Genomic DNA, 21,364 nt, shown 5'->3' on the forward strand with positions numbered 1-21,364 from the left:
TTAAAATGAGATGTTTATCCTCTATTTGATTATGTTTACCCGCAGTTAGTTACACGAATTCATGAAGCTTTAATAAGTTGTACTTGTGCATAATTTACTTGTAATCTGAAATTTTAATAATATGAATCAATAAACAGTACTTCAAGTATAAAAAATAGTTTTAAGAGTTTTTGTCAAATGCTTTATAATATAGTATAGATATTTGGTTTAATAATATAATTTTCTTATAAAGATAATAATTAATTATTTTGTTAGAACTCGATAATTATTCTAATTGTATTTTAGATTTTTTAGAATTAAAAATGAGATGTTTATCCTCTATTTGATTATGTTTATCCGCAGTTAGTTACACGAATTCAAACATGGAGCTTTAATAAGTTGTATTTGTGCATAATTTACTTGTATCTGAAATTTTAAGTAGTATGCATCAATGTACAGTACTTCATGCATAAAAAATAATTTTTAAGAGCTTTTGTCAAATGCTTTATAATATACTATAAATAATAAGTTGTACTTGTACATAATTTATTTGTAATCTAAAATTTTAAGTAATATGCATCAATATATAGTACTATGCATTAAAAATAGTTTTTAAGAGTTTGTATCAAATGCTTTATAATATAGTATAGATAGATATTTGGTTTAATAATATAACATTTTATAAAGATAATAATTAAGTATTCTGTTTGAACTCAATGATTATCCTAATTATATTTTAGATTTTTTATATTTAAAATGTGATGTTTATCCTGTATTTGATTATGTTTATCTGCAGTTAGTTACACGAATTCAGATATGAATATTTAATAAGTTGTACTTACGCACATTCTACTTGTGTTTTAAGTAACATGCATTAATAAGCAATACTTTATGCATAAAAATGGTTTTTAAGAGTTTTTGTTAAAAACTTTATAATATAGTATAAATATAAATACTTCGAAACAAAAAAAAAACTTTTAATGCCTCTCGTTAATAGACAATCTTATACCTTGGATATTTACCCTAAACCTTAATTAATTGGTCCTTAATAATTCCAAAAATACTATAATTGAAGGGCAAAAGGGTAATTTCAAATTCAAATGTTGATTAATTGGTCCTTGGTAATTCCAAAAATAGTAGATATCTATCCTCTTTGGCAAGAGGGTACTTTCGATTCAAATGTTAATTAATTGGTCTTTAATAATTCCATATATATATATATATATATATATATATATATAGGGGTGGATTCAAATAAAAACCACTCAATTTGTAAAAACCGTGAAAACCTCATTCAATCAATCATAATTTTTTATTTTGTTCATTTTTTTTGTAATTATGAGAGGTTAATTTACCATTTTTATTGTGGAGGGTGTTAATCATGGATATTATCATCTTCATTAATTTAATTTTAGAAAAATACATGAAACAGTTTCATTAAAATTTCATTAAGTAGTATATGAAACAATTTCATAACCACATATGAAACAACTTCATCAAAAAAAATATTATATGAAACAATTTCACAAGATTAACAATTTCATGAAAAAATTTCATAAGATTAACGACGGATGAGAGTAGTTTTTACGGTTTTTACAAATTGGAGTGGTTTTCATTTGATCGCTCCTCTATATATATATATATATATATATACACACACACACACACACACACACTATATTATAAAGCATTTAATAAAAACTTTTAAAACCATTTTTATGCATAAAGTACTGTTTATTGATGCACATTACTTAAAATTCAAGATTACAAGTAAATTGTGCATAAATACAACTTATTGAAGCTCTAGGTTTGAATTCGTGTAACTAACTGCGGATAAACATAATCAAACAGAGAATAAACATCTCATTTTAAAATATAAAAAAAACTAAATTATAATTAGGATAATTATCGAGTTCTAACAAAATAATTAAATTATTATCTTTATAAAATAATTATATTATTAAACCAAATATAAATTACTTTGTTATAAAAAATATATTATTCAACCTAAATTAAGTTACTTCGTTACGTTAGATTAAATTATAATAAAAAAATTGAATTAAAAAAATAAACATACAAGAACTTTTAAATAGGTAATTTGATACTAATATTGATATTTTTTTTTGTAAATTGTATATGATATTTTCAAATTTATATCTTATTCAAAAATATAAAACATTATCGCTTTTCCAAAACCATATAAAATCGTATTATATGGACATGTATAAATAATAAAACGAAACATTGAAATGAAAATGTGTCTCGATATATTACACGACTACATTTCTAGTATATATATATATATATATATCCTGATTGAAGGGCAAAAGGGTAATCTCATAATATAAATCTTAAATTTATTGGTCCTTAATAATTTCAAAATAATACATATATCCACACTATATTATAAAATATTTGACAAAAACCCTTAATTATCTTCATAAAATATATTTAACAATAAAAAATAAATTACTTCATTATTAATCTTAAATTAAATTATAATTAAAAGAAATTACACAAAAGAATGAGAACTTTTAAATAGTTAATTTGATATTAATTTCAAATTTTTATGATATCTTAAAATGTATATTTTATTTAAAAATAAAAATATTATCGTTTTCTCAAAACCATATAAAACCGTATTATAACATTGATAAAGACAAATAATAAAACAAAACATTAAAATCAAAATGTATTTCACTGTATTATATGCATATATATATATATATATATATATATGCAGGGGCCTATTCAAGGGAGAACTGAGTTGTTTGTGGTAACTGTGAGAACCAATTTTAACCACAAATCAATAGATAAATTAGGAAATTTGTAAATTTGGTAATTTTAAATTAAAATCTTAATGCAAGGATATTTTTGGTATTTTAAAACTCTCATCTCTTCTCTCTTTGGCCACCGTTCTCCGGCCTCCGGCCACCGTCCTCCGGTGATACCTAAAAATATTGACTCTGTTAAACAAAAGATACATTGTGATACCTAATCATATATAATATGTATAGTGATACCACTGTGTTACATCTTCGATCGACCACACAAACGACATCAATGTGATACCCAAGCACATATATGATACATTGTGATACCATTGTAGTATCACCGGAGGACGGTGGCCGRAGARAGAAGAGAGGAGGGAGRAAAGTTTTAAAATACCAAAAATATCCTTGCATTAATATTTTAATTCAAAATTGCCAAAATTATAAATTTCTTAATTTATCTATTGATTTGTGGTTAATATTGATTTTCATAATTACCACAAACTAATTAGTTCTCATTTAATTAGACCCCTATATATACATATATATATATATATACACTGTGATTGAAGGGCTTATAAATGGTAATTAATTGGTCCTAATAATTCCGAAAGTAATGATGGTGGCTAACATAAAAATCCTAACTGAAGGGCAAAAAGGTAATTTCATAATTTAAGTGGACTGGTCCCTAATAATTCCAAAAATACTACGGGTAACATATATCCTCCTAGAAGGGCAATAGAGTAATTTCACAATATAGAAAAAAATATGCATACGGACACCAAAAGAAATTTAAATACAGTTTAACATCTTATCTCTCTCTCAATCATTCCCGGAGTTTTCTTCACTTGTTCATCCAATCACAACTTTCTCTCTCTACATATAGATACACACCGATATGTATCTATAGATTCCGTACATGTTTTTGTGTTGTGCTTTTCTAGAGAGAGAAAAACAGAACACACACAATACATACATACATACATACAGACAGTTCTCTCCCCTCTCACGCCTCCACTATTTCTCTATCTAAAAGCAATAAACTTTCTCTCTGTGTCATCCGATCATGGAGATGATGTTTCGGTCGAATCTGTTGCAGATTCATATGCGATTTTGATTCTTTCTTTCTTCTTCTTCAGACACCCTTTACTCTCTTCTACGCTTCTCTTTTTAGTTTGACCTTTTCCCAGGTACCCTTTTTCCTCTCTTTCTCTCTCACACACATAAAACACATGTTTCTGTGTGTAAAAATTGTAAACCCCATTTTGGTTTTTCGATGTTATTTCTGGGGTCTCCATTTTTTTTACGTAGTCGTGCTTATTCTGAAATGGGTTTGTGATTTCTTGGAGTCTTATGGGGGGTGGAAAAGGGGTTTAGTTGAGATTAGCAGATTTTTTGTTCGTTATTGTCAAGTTATAGGGCTTATTTCGTTGGTGATCTTGTTCAATTGCTTTGCATGTTGTGATCGGTGTATAGATTTCAGATTCCTTATTGGGGTTTTTGTGGATCACATGATTAGTTGTGGTTTTGTTGTAAATTTGAGCAATTATTGCTTATTAATGGGAATCTAAAAACAGTTCCACACTACCTTTTAATGATCTCTCCAAGTTTTCCCCCTTTCGTCTCTTAAATGCAAATTTTTTGCAGATGCTTGTGTGTGTAAGCATAATTTCTTGATGATCAGAGGCTACCCCAATTCGATTTGGGACAAAACTTGTTTATTTGAGTTGTGTTTGATCATTATAAGCTTCATTGTGGTCTCATTATCATTTTTAACCTTATAACATATGGGATTATAGCTATGGAGTTGACTGTTGTTTATTTGATGTGGTTTTAATGTTCTTCTTAAGTTTGTATGTAAATACTTTATGCAACTATGTTTTATCTATACCTTGATTGGATCATCTTCATCATTGACTATTCACACTTTTCATGTTAAGAGAGATTACAAACATATTATGCAAACAAGGGTGATAAAGACAAGGGGATGGTAAAATCAACAGGGCTTCGAATCCTGCCATCTATATATGCATTTGCGGCCACTGGTAGATTTACCTCTGGGCTGTGTGAGGTTCTTACAGTTGCGACTTGCCATGAGATCGGTCTAGTCTTAGCCTAGGATCATCCATTTAGAAAAAAACATATTCTGCGAAGTTGGTAGTTTCTTAGTCTTAAGAAATGAAATGGTTCCAAGTATTTCGTTTATGAGTGAGGGTAACATTGCTTTAGGCATATAGTTTCACCAATTTAAGTGATAAAGTTTGATGGGAATGTGTATGTGAGCATGTTCCATTATTTTGATACATCTTTTCTTTGAAGTAGCCAGTCTGCATTATTTTATGTTCATAACAAAATACCAAGATTCTCGTTTAGGAAATTAGGAAAGTAAATGCTGTTGACATCGTTGATTAATGGCAGATATTGATACTCTTTTACTTAAATTTGTTTTCATGACAGAAGTGTTATGCAATGCAACAGTCTGCAGAACGGTTTTCTTCTGGTATTCTTAAAGTTCTCCACTCATTTGCTACTTAGTTACCTTTTAATGATTGAAATTGTCTTGAAAAATTTACTCTGTTGTGTGGCAGGTCCTTCTAAAATAACATCAATGAATTTCTCGAAAGCAGTTGGAAGTGGGGCTAGGCAAATGTTAACTGGGCCCGATACTTATGATGCCTCAAGTGATGCCACACTTTTTTCAAGTTCGTTACCGGTTTTACCCCATGAGAAGTGTATGCAGCCTTTTTGCTTAATGGCTCCATTAACAGCCTTTAAATAAATGAGATACACTTACAGTCTTAGGGCCTCTTTTGTTGGTTGACTGTGTGGATTAATCTATCTGTATAGATTGGGAGTGTTTTCCCATAGATGGAAGGAGCATGTTCTTTACCGAATAAGCCACTTTCTATATCATTAAGATACTACCAAATAAACATATATAGCTGACCGAATAAGCTGTGAGTTCTATTAAACTCATTAAGCTGTTAACAAACAGGCTCTTACTCTTCCCTTTCTTGATTGAAATGCAGTGATCTTGAATAATCCAGAGAACAAATATCAATCTTTAGAAGGCAATGATTTGCTAGAAGATCTTGAAGATGATGGAATTGGGAACTTGTTACCTGATGAGGATGATCTTTTAGCTGGTGTGATAGATGGTATCGATCTCAGTGCTTTTACTAGCCGTGCAGATGAGTCAGAAGAGTATGATCTTTTTGGAAGTGGAGGAGGTATGGAACTTGAATCTGATATGGATAACACGAATATGGGGATATCAAAGGTAAGTTTGGGTGATGGAGTTGTTGGCAATGGGGTGGCTCACTACAATCTTGCAAACAATGTGGGAACTGTTGCTGGGGAACATCCATATGGAGAGCATCCTTCAAGAACTTTATTTGTGCGTAACATCAACAGTAATGTCGAGGATTCAGAACTCAGAACTCTCTTTGAGGTAGCTAACTTTACCCCCATCTTGTTGATTATATCAGGATTGTAGTTTTTTATGTTCAAACTACGGCAATAATGAAACTAAAGACACCCTTTTGCGGCTTGCACTTTTCTGGATAAGAATCTTGGAAATACTTTAATCTTGGGTAGTTAGATCTTCACCTATTTCTTCAACCCCTAGTGAGTAGAGTCTGATTTTTTTTGGGTAACCGTGGGTGTCCGGGCCAGCTTGTCTGCACCTGGGTTAATTCAAGGTGGGCCCGAGGAGGCTTGAACCAGCAACCTATGGGGAGGAGCCCTAAGGCCGAGCCTTTATTTGCTAGTTGAGCTTGCCTTTTTTTTGGTAATTCTTGTGAAAATGCCAAAAAACAGTATAGTTTGCTAAAATGCCAAAAAACAGTATAGTTTGCTAAAATGCATGATTACAATATTACATACAAATTGTGAAAATGTTGGTGGAAAAACAGACAATATACGGTATTTTGTGTCCAGAATTGTTCATTCTTACAGCTAGTGTTTATTTTTGCATTTTATTGAACTATGCTTTGCCTGCAATGAGAAGGGTGAAAATGTTCTTGAAATCTAACAAGATAAAAGTGGGCGCACCACTCACGAGCTCTCCAAATGCACTATCCTTTTCGTGCATATTAGTGTTCTTGCATCCTTAATGTGCTTCAGATCAAAATCCATCTGATCATGGCAGCAATCGCTCGATGGAAAATTCATCACTGAAGAAAAAGATCAATACTCGTTTGGGGTGTTCTTATTCTTAAGGTTTATAGATCAAATATTGACACACTTTGGCATCTTTAGTTCTCACCTACAGAAATGGATGGCTTCGGAAATCTTGAAAGTCCCAAGTGGTTTTCTAAAAAAATTCCCATCTTTTTTGTCCATAGGTGACCATTTACTAATGGATTATTATTTTGTTTACCGTGTAGCAATACGGTGATATCAGAACACTGTACACGGCATGTAAACATAGGGGATTTGTGATGATATCTTACTACGATATCCGTGCTGCTCGAACTGCCATGCGTGCATTACAGAATAAGCCGCTACGAAGAAGGAAGCTGGACATTCATTACTCGATTCCAAAGGTTGAAATTTGATTTCCATTCTCTGTTTTCCATATTCTTCATTGTGGTAGTTAATGTTATATCTCCTTTCATCTGTTTATCTTTGTGTTCTAGGATAACCCATCAGATAAAGATATAAATCAAGGAACTTTGGTGGTTTTTAATTTGGACCCTTCAGTTTCATGTGAAGATCTTCTTCAAATCTTTGGGGTATATGGCGAGGTCAAAGAGGTAATAGTTTTCGTTCTCTCTCTCCAATGCTTCTTCTGATGACAAAAAGGAGTAATCAAGTTTTTGAACCATCAGACTTGTGTTTTCGTTGTAAACTAACCATCAATACTGTGGAGATGTCAAAAAAAGAAAATTTTGCAAGAATAAGGGATTTTGGATAAATAGTGGACCATATAAGTGCAGAAAAGAAGCATCATACTTGGCTTTTTTTTTGGTCGGAAATGCTCGTTCTTTGTGCATTTTGAACGAAAAGCCAAATCCGGTGGTTCAAAAAGTCAGTTTCGATACTGTGAGGATACAAAATTTGCATCTAGTTGGTGTTGTTAATTCACATCATTGAAGCATTTGTTTGGGGTCTTGGGAAATAATTTTTTTAGTTTTTGTTGCACAATACCAGATAAGGGAGACGCCACACAAGAGGCACCACAAGTTCATCGAATATTATGATGTTAGAGCTGCAGAAGCGGCCCTTAGATCCCTGAATCGGAGTGATATAGCTGGGAAACGCATAAAGCTTGAACCTAGTCGCCCTGGTGGAGCACGCCGAAAGTAAGTATACAGAGTTGTGTTTTAGTTGATCTTGGCTTTTCCTAATGTGTCCGTCTCAATGTTGCGCCCATAATTTATCATTTAATAAAAAAAAGAAAAATGACCAAAATACCCCTCAACTTAATTGGCTAAACACCCATTAGGGGCGAGGACAAATGGTGTAAGAAAATTGAAAAGATGGGGGGTCTGGTGTAATTTTGAAACTGCAGGGGCAATTGATGGAAACTGAGCAAACTATAGGGATGATCGGTCTAATTTACTCTTATTTCTTACATGTTTTCAAAGTTTGAGCAAAATAGAATCTTGATAAAAATGACTGACATGGGTAACCTCTGGTGTAGTCATTGTGGTAGACTAGCTTGGTGTAAAAAATGATATATATATATATATATATATGTATCAATACAATATGTTGGGTGATGGAAGAACTCCCTTTTAAACTTAGATGACCATATTTGTTGATGATAGACGATAAATGAGTGATTAGCTTTCTAAACCATTGAACAATGGCCATTTTTGTGTTTACATTTCCAAAAATGCTTATTTTTGCATAAGATGGTGTTATTTTTGCATTTTTTGCATGCTAGATGTTTGTTTGTATCAAAAGAACAAAATTCGATGAGATTGAAAAGTTGATCACTTCAAGATAGGATATATTGGATCAAGGACCTTTGGAGGTTGGAGGAAAGACATCTAGATGTTGATTTGCTGGCTGTTTTAAATAGATACATAGATGGGAGCATTAGTTTTTTATATTGTTGTATCAAGATAAAATGTTTAATATGTGGTGTTATTAGTTAAGTATACAAGAATCTTTGCTATGAATTCTACTCCCTCCTCCATCCCAAATAAGTGTCCTCATTTTTATTTTGGTTTGTCCTAGATCAAGCGTCCACTTTCAATAGCAAGTGCCTACTTTCTAATTCTACCCTAAATTATGAGATGAAGAGATTCATTACTTCCTCTATTATCAAGGGTAAAATTTTCATTTGGTTGATTAAAAAGTGTAATAATTACACATTTCTAAAACTGTGCTTTTTCATTGCGGACATTTATTTTGGGATGGAGGGAGTAATTGCTAAAGAATGAGACAATATCCGCTGGTCTGAGGCTTTGTGAGGAAACGAATTAAGATTCAGTGGGTAACATTTAAGCATTAATGAATCATCCCGGTTGTCTTTTATAATCACATGGGCAACCTTTTTGATGCCCTTTCCCTATTAGTCCCTTGTAAATGGTGTCAGCCGTATAATAAGAATCCTAGCAAACGACCATTGATGTTAGGCAAATTGTTGAACTATGCAGATGCTGTGTCTATATTTGTTCGTTTCTTTCAATTATTAGTGTGTGTGATTATTGATCATAACTCTTCATTTTGCCTCCATCACTTTAGCCTGATGTTGCAACTCAGTCAGGAGTTTGAACAAGATGACACCCGGAGTTTTCGACTTCAAGTTGGTCCCTCGATTGCCAACTCTCCTCCAGGTAAGGCCTTTTGTGGTTCCATTATGTTCTGTGGGAAACAAGATCGATATTTTTATGTTTTGAGTTAGACTTTCTTTGACCATCTTACAAATATAATTTTGATGTATTTCACCCAGCAGGTGTCTGGCCACAGTTTGGCAGCCCAATAGAACACAGTCCTCTGCAAAGTCTAAGCAAGTCACCTGTCCTTGGTTCAATGAGCCCTACGTTCGGCAACAATTTACCTGGCCTCGCTTCAATCTTGCACCCTCAACCAGCAAGGATAGCACCAATTGGCAAGGACCATGGAAGGACTAACCGTAACCATCTTGAACAAAATATGTTCAATGGAAGTTCAAACAGTGGATCCACATTTCAACAATCTCATTCACTGCCAGAGTCCAAATTGAGTCAGTTTAAGGAACCCATGTCCTCTTTTGGTGGTTCAAGCTCAACTGGTTCAGGAATTGAAACGTTATCTGGTCCACAATTTTTGTGGGGTAGTCCCAATATATACTCTGAACAACCCAAGGGACCTAGCCATGGCTTTCCTGTCACTGGTCGATCACCAACCATGGCTCATCCATTTGCTACGACCAAGGGTCCCCCGACCCATGGGTTTCCCATCGCAGGGCGCCCTGCATCTTTGCTTGGTTCATCACAACACCACCATCAGCATCATCATGTTGGATCAGCACCATCTGGGATCCCATTCGAAGGGCATTTTAGTCGTTATCATGAGTCTCCTGAAACATTGTTCATGAGTCCTCCCGCTTTCGGAGGTGTAGGTATAGGTCATATTGACAGAGGCTTCTTAGGTTCTCGTGGGTCTGTTGAAAACGGTTCTCCAAGTTTCAGCACCATGTCTTCTCCCAGGCTTAATCCCATGTTTCTTGGTAACGGACATTACGCAGGGCTGGGACCCACTATTGTAGAAAGTATGAGCGAGCGTGGACGGACCCGACGTGTTGACCAAAATGGAAGTCAGACAGATAGCAAGAAACAGTTCCAGCTCGATCTTGATAAAATCACGAGTGGGGAAGATACGCGAACAACTTTGATGATAAAAAACATTCCTAATAAGTAAGACCTCATTTTCCCACTGCAATTTGGGCACTTAAAAGATTTCAACTTGATTCTTCTTTTTTGTACTTTTAGGTATACTTCAAAGATGCTGCTCGCTGCCATTGATGAAAATCATAGTGGCACTTATGATTTTCTTTACTTGCCCATCGATTTTAAGGTATAATTTAGCATTTCTTGCTAGTTGAAGCAACCCCCACCCCCTTTTTGGGTAGAACTGATGGGCTTTGTACTATTTGATGCAGAACAAATGCAATGTTGGATATGCATTTATCAACATGCTTTCTCCAGCGCACATAATCCCATTTTACCAGGTTTTTTCCACCTGTTCTATTGTCTTTCTGGTTGACCATCTTTGACTTTGTAAATTTGACATGGGTAAATCATAGACGTGTAATCATCAGAAAGACGGTTTTTTGAAGTTTTGGGTTATAGCTATTCACTAATTATGTAAATTGTGGTTTAGGCGTTCAACGGGAAAAAGTGGGAGAAGTTCAACAGTGAGAAAGTTGCTTCCTTGGCTTATGCTCGAATCCAAGGAAAGATGGCACTTGTTACCCACTTCCAAAACTCTAGCTTGATGAATGAAGATAAGCGTTGTCGCCCTATTCTTTTTCATTCAGAGGGCTCGGAGGCTGCTGATCAGGTAAAATGCTCATTCTAGATACCTAATACAAGCCAGTGTTTTATCCCATGTCCAAAATGACAAAGGCATGGTTTTAGAAATGTGTAATTATCACACATTAAAATCACTAAATATGACAATTTTACCCTTAATAATAGAGGGAGTAATAAATTTCTCCTTCCATAATTAAGGATAGGATTGGAAAGTAGGCACTTTTGGAAATGGACTCTTATTTTGGGATGGAGGGAGCATTTTTTTGTTGTATTAATGGTATTTGAGCGGAGTGGTGCCCAAGCTTGCTCCACTCAAGGCTTGACACATGAAAAATATGCACTTGGGTTTGCTTTGTGGCTTGTCAAGCAGGCCTGAAAAGCTTAGGGTTGGGTCTGGCTTGCCTTGGTCTCCATTTTTGATTCAACTCGTATACGCTTGGTTCCTATGGGAGCTCGTTTAAGTTTGAGTTTTTTGCTCAGTTCATATGTACTCGTACAAGATTGAAAGCAAACCTTTCAACTATACTTGCAAATAAGTTATACTAAAAACTTATAATAAATTTAAGTCTATGATGAGGCTTAAAGCTGGTGCTAAATAAATATAAATTACACTTGTTTGTATAGGCTTGGTGGGCTATGCTTATTAAGTTCTTGTCGTTTAGGCTCATCTAGCCTGGCTAGACCAGGCTCGAGCTCTGCTTAAATAACCAAACGAGTCGGCTTGGAACAGGCTCATTGAGCTTTTTTGACTGTTAGCTGTATATCAACCAAGGAATCATCATGTGACATAACTAATCATGTGACTAATTGTTTATGGCAATCGTGCAACACCATATTGAAATAAATGAATTATGCTCCTCTTCACCAGAAAAATTACAGCAGTTCTCGTTTTGGAGAAAGTCAAAAGTGAAAATGCTTGTTTGCTCATGGTCATTGCTACACATTTGCTCACCAATTTGTTTGTCCCATCTTTTCTTGCATGCACCGCATAAATGGAACCGATAAATTGAAAATGTGTATTATGGCCATTTATAGAAATATGTCATTCTGGGTGCGAAATTGTTTGATAATTTCTCGTATACATCTTACAGGAACCTCTTTTGTCAAATAGTTTGAACATTCAAATGCATCGGTCAAATGGGTCAGACTCAGGTGACTCTACAGGTAGCCCTCCAAAGGATGGCACAAACGAGCAGAGCTGACAGCAGATGAAGCAGCGGTCTTATTAAGTGTCTAAATTATACTCGTTACTCAAGACTGCTGGCTTGCAACCGTACATATCATGTATAGAAGTAGGAGAATTGCACCAAAAAGAAACCAAGGGAGCAGATTTTGTGTACTTCGAAAGGATAAAAGAGTAAAAAAGAAACCTGATAATCAGAAAGAATGCTTATAGAGGCGAATGATGGTAATGTACAGTGGAGATTGCCATTTTGCAAATATGTAAATTGGTCATATCTTCTGCTCATCGCCTCTTTGTTTTGAGGACCCATTTTTCCAGTTTGATTTGGGATATTGATGATGGATGATGTTTACCTGCACATAAGTTTGTTTGTTGGGGGTAAAAATGGTTGAGGGTTTCTTGCCAATTGTATATTGTGAGCTTATGAGGGTAGAATCTGACTTTTCATGTCTTCTGCACTTGATCTGTAGTTCATATTTAACTATAACTGAATTTGGAATCTTTTTTCCCCTTCCTTTTTTTGTGCATTACTCCATTTTAGTTGTTATGAGCAGGCTTCATGTTGTTGAGAAAGCCATTTTACTTGATGTATTAAATTAACATCTGTATCATACATTCAATCATGTATGCTAAACTTCATTGGCAAACTGTGTTTTATCTTTATGTTGCCAACGTGTACAGGAACTGAGTTGCTATTTCACAGAAAGAGGGACGATTCGACTTTCTGCAGTCAAATTGGATGCTTTTCTACTTAAAATTGACATGGTTTGTGAAATATCTGAAACTACAATAAAGTTCATTACAGGTATTATAAGTTGAAAAGAGCTAGCAACAAATTAGTAATGAAATTGAAGTAAGATTTGTGTTTGAAAAGCATTAAGGTTGCCATCAGAAAAGTACAACTCTCTTTAGGACAAGAAAAGATATACAAAGATACAGAGGTTGTGATAGCAGCAGATTCAATACAACCATCTGCACATCAAGATTCAGCAAACCGAGTTACCAACATGGTGAAAACTGGAATAAAAATTAAAAGCCTCTATAGATGCTTCTATACAAGTAATATTTCAGATGATCTCTGCAAGATTTCTTGTTTTTCAAATCTTCATTTCCTTGTTTTAAGTTCGATGTCAATGAGGAAGCAACACTTACTGTCATCTCTAACGTAATTGACATGGCCTTTCATGATACCAAGCAGTTTCCTAGAAAGATTCAGGGCGAGTCCTTCTTGGGTATCCCATTGTTTTCTCTCTTCGTACATGTCTCTAATGATATCCACAGGTAACCCTGGACCTGGATGACTCATTCTGCAAGGACAAGTTCATTAGGAATACTACCTCGTCAGTACAACAAATTGATTTTATAGGACGCGATATTGTGTTTATGTTCTAATGAACTCCTTAATAGGACTTATGTTATAAGATCAAACAATTATACATTTTATATAAATGTGTTACAATAGGTTGATTGGGTGCTTTTGAGCATCCTAATAAGTTTGTTAAGCTAATTTTGAAACTAAACATCATATTAGTCTTTTTATATATGATATTGTTTGAAAAAGTATCTTATATGTATAAAAACCAAACCAACCCAATATATCCCACCCGGAGGTGGGGTGTGGGAAGGGTAAGATATATAGACCTGACCTCTACCCTTAAGACTCGAGCGGGTGTCTTATAAAAATATATGTTCATAGGACCCTTCTCAAAAGTATCATATAAAAAACCAATAGGACCCTTTCTTGTTAGGATGCCCAAATATGTCCTAACATCCTATTGTAACACCTTTTATATAGGACATACAATTGTTTGGTCCTATAACAAGAGTAGGAACTCACGGAAACAACCTCTCTACCCCTTAAGATAGAGGAGGTCAGTGTACATCCTACCCTCCCCAGAGCCCACCCCTGTGTGTGATTTACAGGTCCGTTTGGTTTGGTTTCCTATAAGGTAAAGAAAATAGAAAGGCAAAGCCATAGATTTTACCTGAACTGTAGATGAATGAATTCATGCCCATCCTGTATCATTCTGAGCCCAGGGGCCACTTTGATTTCCACCCAACCATCTGGTGACGGTGCATGATGCACAATGCTGAGCAAGAAATCTGATAAGACTATCTGAAGCCTAATCTGATCGCCAAGAAGAGTGAGTGTTTTCAGTTGATCAGGTATTTCATGAACCAATGGTATGTTCTTTTCCTTCAGCACGATCATGACTTGGCTCACAATGGCATCCAAAAGATTCTCCAATGCAAATTGGTCCAGGTTCAGCTCCACACTGCTGCAGAAACAAACATTTCACAAATTTACTTCTGCAAAAGTGTTACGAATTCTTCCACTAGATGATAAAACTGAAATGATATCTAGATAATTACTATACATTATATTGCAAAAAAGATTGGTTTGATTAGAATAAAACACATCACTTTTGGTTTTGAAAAGCAAACGGTCTGAGTGTCTGACCTTGACTGTTAAAGCATCGTCTGATGCAAACAAAAGAAACCAGAGAAGAGAATGAAGATTTAGAGAATTGAGACTAACCCGTCTTCAATACTTTTTATATCCATATTCTCGACGATTGATGCGATTTGTCTTTCACAAGCACCACTTGTCTCGAGATACTGCTTCTGATCATATGAAATAGCTGTGTTTTCAAGAAGTTCATGAGCAAAACGCAGCCCATTTAACGGGTTCTTTATTTCTTGCTTCAAATATGCCAACTCATTACTTTTCAACACGAAATCTTGATTTTTACCGTCTCCCAAAGGCCATTGCGCACTAGTCTGCAAGAAGCAGAAACACCCAACTACTTTTCCACCTTCAATAACCCTCTTGTTTGCTGTCAATTTAACCTCTACAAGATTCCCATCTTTATTAAAAAACCCGAATGGTAGATCTGAAGTGTCATGCCCCTTGATTTCTCTATATAACAGAATCATAAATTTTGTGAGTGTATCTTCATCTTTGAGTTTACATAAACCTCCGAAAACCTCACCAGGAAGCACTTTCCCTAGAACTTCACGTCTCATATGACCAGTAAGCTCTTCCATGGCTGCATTCCATTCAGAACAACAAGCATTTTCATCGGAGGAAAATAAAGGAGGAATTAACGGATGTGGGCTTTGAATAATCGTCTTATAGTCTCCTTCCATACGTATGAATTTATCCATGACAATTTTCTCGGTTGTGACATCTTGACCCACAAAGCATACCCCAACCACATTGTTCTTGTAGTCCCTGCTTGTGCAGGTATTGGCCATAATGTATATGATGGTGTTGTTTTGCTGGTGCATATCAACCTTCCGTAGTTTCAGTTCAACGTCTTTCTCCTCTGCACCTGCATCAAGCATGTCAGACCCCAACTCCTAGAAATAAGTTTTTTTAACTTAGTGGTCACACAGATGCTAGCGAACAAGTTAAAAGATTATCTTTTCTGAACTAAAGATCAAAACTTTCCTTTTGAGTCTGTTCAACACAGTAGAGAATGTGTTGCAAGAAAGGACCGGTTGATGACATGTTACCTCTTGATTTACTGTTGCTGTTCCACCACCATTCTACTCTTGTTTTTACATATGTATTTCTTTTGGTGTTGGTGATTCCATTTTGAATGTACAACTAGGAATGGGTAATATTAATATTTCAACTAGACTAATCATACAAATTGGATTCATAGGTTAGCTTAGGGGTATGTAGACGATAGGGTTAGTGAGCCAGCAGTTAGACCCCTGAAACCTGCGTTAGATGAAGGGTGTGTAGACCTTCCTACCTTTGTTATGTTTTCGGCTTGTCTGTTTGATTTTTGGTTGCTTGCTTCTGACTCGTTTTTCAAGTTTTAACAGTGTCTTTCTTGTTTTCAAGTTCTTCTTTTTCGTATATTCTTCTTTTTCCGCAATTTAACACTCTATGCACAAACCGGGGATCTTTATGGAAACGACCGCTCTATTCTCTTGGGTGGAGATCAGGTCTGCGTACCTCTCACCCCTCCTACACTTCACACTTCGGGTGGGATATATTGGGTTTGTTTGGTCTGATTTGGTTTATAGAAATTGGATTTAATGGTCAATGTCAATGTTTGTATGTCACCATCTACAAACAGATCCTAGGGAGACCACCGACAAAGAATCCCCCAATTCCCATCACCCTAGAACTGGCTTGATAGTGATACAAACACATACAAAATGGTTAAATGAAGATGATTTGTCCAAAAGTTTAGTGAGTAGAGCATATGCTACTTTTGACTTCTTTAGAGGCTCAACTCTACCAAGAGCTCATCTTGATTCACACTTTCTAGGATTCTAAAGCTGTTCATTTGTTACTGATCCTTGTGCAACCATTCACATATAGGTATATACCACTTGTATTAGGCAACTACATCATCTTGGATTCTTGACGTGGCTGCATCGAATCATATGACAAGAATAAGGACATGATATCCATGAAATTATCATCCACACATATATGTGTTTAAATAGCCAATGGTTTCTAAAGCCCTAGCACAAGACATGCGTCTTCACGGGAATAGGCCCTCTACCCTTTGGCGTAGAGGACTGGTCTGCTTTTGAGTGGGATATATTGGGTTCATTTGGTTGTTTTGGTTTCCAAGTCCCAAGCTCATAATTCCTAGAGACAGGCTCATGAGTACAAAGTTGTTAGAGGCGTGCCTAGGCTCTAAGGAGTATAAGGCTCAAGGTCTTGGGATTTTTAAAGTCGAGGCGAGGCATATTCACAAGGCTCGCTAAAGCGCTGCATCTTGGCTGAGGCACCTTTTGTGCCTAGGCATGCCTTATAAAGAGTTATTAAATACCGACTCAAACCCTAATATTAAATAAGTTTTATCATCTTATCTCCTAGACTTTTTAAGGAAGAGTTATTAAATAGATGATATAAGTCAAATCCTAATATTGAATGCCCAGAACTTCGGAGGAAAGGAACTAGTGCGCCTTGAGCCTTTAACAACTTTGCATGAGTAGATATTTGTCCTTCGAAGCAACAGAACTTCGGATCTGGTAGATATCTGTGCAGGCAAGGACTCTTGATCGGGATTGATATCTCGCATGACTAGGGAACTGGTAGCTAATGGTTATATTAGTACTAATCATAGACATCCAACATGTAACTAAGTCTGTAGGGTTTCATATTTTCAGCCTGTTGGCCCATATTTTACTCCATATCTTCTCAGATGTTTTAATGAAATAAGCATCACTTCAAAGAAAACTTATTAGAAATGCAAATCTAACTGACTTATAACTACATTATAGTTTACATGATAATTTCAAATAAAGCCTTAAGGACCAAATCACATCACTTGTCGTGCTATAAATTGAGTTATTTAGCTATTGACCTCCCAACAAGTGTTTTAAATCCATGACCTTCTGTCAAGTTTTTAGGTGTTCTTGTATATGGAAGATGCATTCTTCTGTTAAGCAGTGGTTCAAAACCAATCAGAAGGTCATGGATTTAAATGAAAACCAGTCAGAAGGGCATTTAACCAAAGGACCCCTATAAATTCTTAGTTCTTCATGTGAGTTAGGTACTTAGATTTATGTTGTCATGTTAAAGATGTACCTTGCAAAGCTCTGCAAAGAAGACCTTCAACGACTACCCGTGAGCTTTCATGAATGACTTCATCAATTAAAGACTTTCCCATAGCTTCACTAGCTGCTAAACCAGTTAACTCTGCAATTTTAGCATTCCACCCATTGATCAAACCTGAAGCATCAACACCAAAGATTGGGACAGATGTTGTTTCAATCAATCTCACCATTTCACATGCAATTGAACTAATTTCGTCCATCCCTTGAAGCCCAGTCTCACTTTGTTGACCATATTTCATCACCTTTGAACCACCACCACCACCTCCGTTCTCTGCAACATCTTGAGCTGATGTTCTCATGATTAGCTGCAAAGAATGAATCACATTGATCTCAGAATCTTCCCATGACAAACTTTTCTTTTTTGCCACTTCGAGAAATGCCTTAAACGATGATCTTGGATGCATTCTCTCACCATCATCTTCATCCTTAGGATGATGCTTATCCCCTGCCCATTTGATTTCTTTTTCCGTGTGTGATCTGAACCAAAACAAGAAATCTTTAGAAGTGATTTGGGCAGCAGCCATACCACAAACGGCATCACCAAGCGAAACAGCACCGGGATAACCGGCTTTCAACAAACTCTCTGTACTGAATCCTGTAGAGTCCTTATGCTCACTACACAACCAGTTAGCTATATCCATAACTTCTTGTTCATTTGGAGTTATACCCACTAACCAAACTTTCCCACCATAATATAAAGCAGCTCCATCACACTTGATTAGATCCATTATACTTGGAGATTGAGTTATAATCCTGAAAGGGGCATCTCGCAGTAGCATGTCACATAGGGTGGTTTGCATGCGGAGGATCTTCTTCTCTGCTTTCTGTTTGGCTAACTGAAGCTCCATGTAGAGCTGTAAACCCATGGACTGCATCAAAAACTCACAGGCATAGCGAAGTGGAAAATGGATGTAACGTCGTGTAGTGTGGTGGCAGGCCACCAAGCCCCATAGCTTCATGGAGTCATTGTTGTTTACAAGAATTGCCATCACCAAAGTCCCAATAGAATTCATGTTAGACATGTAAATTTTATGGCAGCCATGGGGGGCTCGAAGGGTAGAGTTGACCAAACAAAGAGGCTGATTTAACTCTTCACTTTGAATCACTTCAACAGATTCTGCATGACAATCAACAATTATCCTCACCCGGTTTTGCTTAAATAGGAAACGGGCAGCTTGTGGGATGTCTGTTGCCGGATAGTGTACTCCCAAATAGGGTTCTAAATCAGACCTCCTAATTTCTGAAACAACTTCACCATGTTCATCATCATGGAACTTATAAACCATAACCCTATCATATCCAGTAAGCTTTTGAACTTCTTCAACAACAGTGTCACAGAGAACGCCGATATCTCCACCAGGGAGAGACTGAAGCCTAGAAATCGCTCTAACAACTAGTTTTTGTGATTGAACTGCACCAGCCAGCAATGAAGTGGGATCACCGGAGTTAGCTGGTTCTAAATCAATTACAACACCCACATCAATCCTATGGAGAATAGCGTAAAACGGCTTACGGGTACTCCTAGAATGAACCCAAATTGGGTTTAACAAAGTGATTTCTCTAGAAGCCACAGCTCTTTCTAACGAGGCCCTGGAAGAAGAAGTGAAAAGGATTCTAGCATCAATTCCAATCAGACTCTTGTTGGGCTCAATCAAATCATCAGGCTTTCCCAGATTCAAACTCAACATACTAAAACAGTTTTCACTAAAACTGATGATTCTGAAGGTGGGTTCTTCAATTGCAATCATACAACCAAATGGTTGAACAAAACCACCCCTTTGAATTCTTTCTAAATAAGCAGTCATTTTTTGTTCATCCACAGCTTTAGGCTCATGTTTAAGCAAGGTTGAGTAGTTAAAAGACTTACCAGATCCAACAGACTGCTCAAATTCTGATAAAAGCCTAGCATCAGCACCATAGTGAGCCAAATTGAGGTTTTTATTTGGTGTGTTCATATTGCTTCCACCGGATGATGATGAAGTTGCAGCAGTGTTGTTGTTAATGGTTGCCTCTGTATTCACTCCTCTGCTCCCTAACTCCATACTCATGGCTTGAAGACACTTGTATGGATGTCCTCTCTCGAGTTTTTGGGAAATTTGAAGTGGGTTTCAATGCAAAAATAAGTAGCAGCAGCAGCAGCAGCCTTGTTGTAAATGATTGAGTTTCTTGAAGTCCCCACATATTAATTTCATTTGCCACTATCTTCATCTTCTTAATACTGGGTTTCTGATTTCACTTGGCTTCTTCATTACCATAACCCACTCATTAATCGGGATTTATTTTCAGCAAAACAATGTAAAAAGATCGGAACTTGTTAAAGATAGTGTGGACCAAGATGATTTTAAAAGATAAAAAAAGAGATTCCAAGATAAGAGAGAGAGAGAGAGAGAATCAGAAATCCATCCGTCACTATCTCATCCTCAAATCCCAAAATTCCAAAATCTCCCCTCTCTTTCCGCATATAAAAAATTCATAGCATTTGGAATGTTGTGAATGATTTAATTGCAGCCAGACATGCGGTTCATTCATCTCACTCGGTGAGTCTGGTTGGACAACTCCAACCTCATCATAAAAAAAAAATACACCAAAAACATCAAATATGATGGGCATATAAACATTAAAAAAAAAACCAAACTTTAATTACACTCTAAAAAAAATCAAATTTATGGACTCTATATTAAAATATACATAATTTATTTATTATTTTTAATAAATATAAAAACCAAAAGTTAATATTTGTAATTATTTATTTATAATTTATAAAAAAATTATTTATTTATGAATGGCGGTGGAGACCACCTTTTTGGTATCCAAGTCTTCCACGGCAAATTTGCCGTTCAAAAATCCCCTCCGGCAAATTGATGCCATTTATGCCGTGCAATTGGATCCAAAAGAATGGCAAAACTAAGGTTTTGCCGTTCGATTGGAGTTGCTCTTACAAACAAATAGTTGTTTTTCCTTACAAGCATTAAGCACAAGGCCGGTGTCTAATTTGTTTGAGCTTGAGTTCTAAAGACTAAAAGTGTTTGGATATCCCAGGTTCAAATCCAAAAAGAAATAAAATTTTTCTTGCGGTAACTCCAGGTTACCCCTGAAGCAATGGTTGTCATGTAATTAGTTGGCTTGCATAACGGGTTAGATATTCCGATTAAATAAAAAAAACGGTTGGTGTGCATGGCAGGAAGCTAAAGGGTATTTGACAAAGTTTTGGAGGTTTTCTGTTTGGGGTTGTTCCCTCCATCACTTGTAAAGACATTTCTTGTTTTCAAATTTAAAAAAAGGTGTAATGTTGGTCCAATCTTTCGATTGTACTTGCATGTATAGATAGAGATGAGTCATGACTAAAAGTTGATCCAAGGTTACTTAAG

General features: G+C 35.7%; 2 protein-coding genes across 9 annotated transcripts; one reads left to right on the plus strand and one right to left on the minus strand.

Annotated features, from left to right (window-relative positions):
• Positions 1-3,629: 3,629 nt before the first annotated feature.
• Positions 3,630-12,920, plus strand: LOC112504344 (protein MEI2-like 2). Of its 6 annotated transcripts, none has more exons than XM_025108277.1 (13): positions 3,630-3,940; positions 5,208-5,250; positions 5,339-5,482; positions 5,780-6,201; positions 7,139-7,297; positions 7,391-7,507; positions 7,905-8,056; positions 9,450-9,541; positions 9,658-10,603; positions 10,679-10,763; positions 10,849-10,917; positions 11,070-11,249; positions 12,313-12,920. In XM_025108277.1, exons 2-13 carry the CDS (start codon positions 5,220-5,222, stop codon positions 12,421-12,423), a joined length of 2,508 nt encoding a protein of 835 aa, XP_024964045.1. In that variant the 5' UTR covers positions 3,630-3,940; positions 5,208-5,219; the 3' UTR covers positions 12,424-12,920. The 6 variants fall into 6 exon arrangements, with proteins under 6 accessions (XP_024964045.1, XP_024964046.1, XP_024964041.1 ...); XM_025108278.1 differs by having other exon boundaries at positions 5,211-5,250; XM_025108273.1 differs by having other exon boundaries at positions 3,630-5,482.
• Positions 12,921-13,005: 85 nt separating this feature from the next.
• LOC112504343 (phytochrome E-like) lies at positions 13,006-20,373 on the minus strand. Of its 3 annotated transcripts, none has more exons than XM_025108272.1 (5): positions 17,968-20,373; positions 14,944-15,733; positions 14,390-14,683; positions 13,557-13,711; positions 13,006-13,376 (listed from the first exon to the last, which is right to left on the minus strand). In XM_025108272.1, the coding sequence occupies exons 1-5, from the start codon at positions 20,042-20,044 to the stop codon at positions 13,213-13,215; spliced, it is 3,480 nt and encodes a 1,159-aa protein (XP_024964040.1). In that variant the 5' UTR covers positions 20,045-20,373; the 3' UTR covers positions 13,006-13,212. The 3 variants fall into 3 exon arrangements, with proteins under 3 accessions (XP_024964040.1, XP_024964039.1, XP_024964038.1); XM_025108271.1 differs by having other exon boundaries at positions 14,390-14,680; positions 14,944-15,739; XM_025108270.1 differs by having other exon boundaries at positions 14,944-15,739.
• Between the last annotated feature and the right edge of the window lie 991 nt (positions 20,374-21,364).

This window comes from Cynara cardunculus, unplaced genomic scaffold (genome assembly GCF_001531365.2).
Source record: "Cynara cardunculus var. scolymus isolate 2C unplaced genomic scaffold, CcrdV1 Un_Scaffold_5297, whole genome shotgun sequence".
NCBI classification, from domain to species: domain Eukaryota; kingdom Viridiplantae; phylum Streptophyta; class Magnoliopsida; order Asterales; family Asteraceae; genus Cynara; species Cynara cardunculus.

Coding starts and splice junctions, on each gene's coding strand:
- LOC112504343 (XM_025108270.1), bottom strand. CDS start 20,044: ATGAGTATGGAGTTAGGGAGCAGAGGAGTGAATACAGAGGCAACCATT. Junction 15,740..17,967: donor TCTTTGCAGAGCTTTGCAAG/GTACATCTTTAA, acceptor TGCTTGATGCAG/GTGCAGAGGAGAAAGACGTT. Junction 13,712..14,389: donor TTCATTCATCTACAGTTCAG/GTAAAATCTATG, acceptor TTGTCCTTGCAG/AATGAGTCATCCAGGTCCAG.
- LOC112504344 (XM_025108273.1), top strand. CDS start 5,215: ATGCAATGCAACAGTCTGCAGAACGGTTTTCTTCTGGTATTCTTAAAG. Junction 7,508..7,904: donor TATATGGCGAGGTCAAAGAG/GTAATAGTTTTC, acceptor GCACAATACCAG/ATAAGGGAGACGCCACACAA. Junction 10,604..10,678: donor ATAAAAAACATTCCTAATAA/GTAAGACCTCAT, acceptor TTGTACTTTTAG/GTATACTTCAAAGATGCTGC.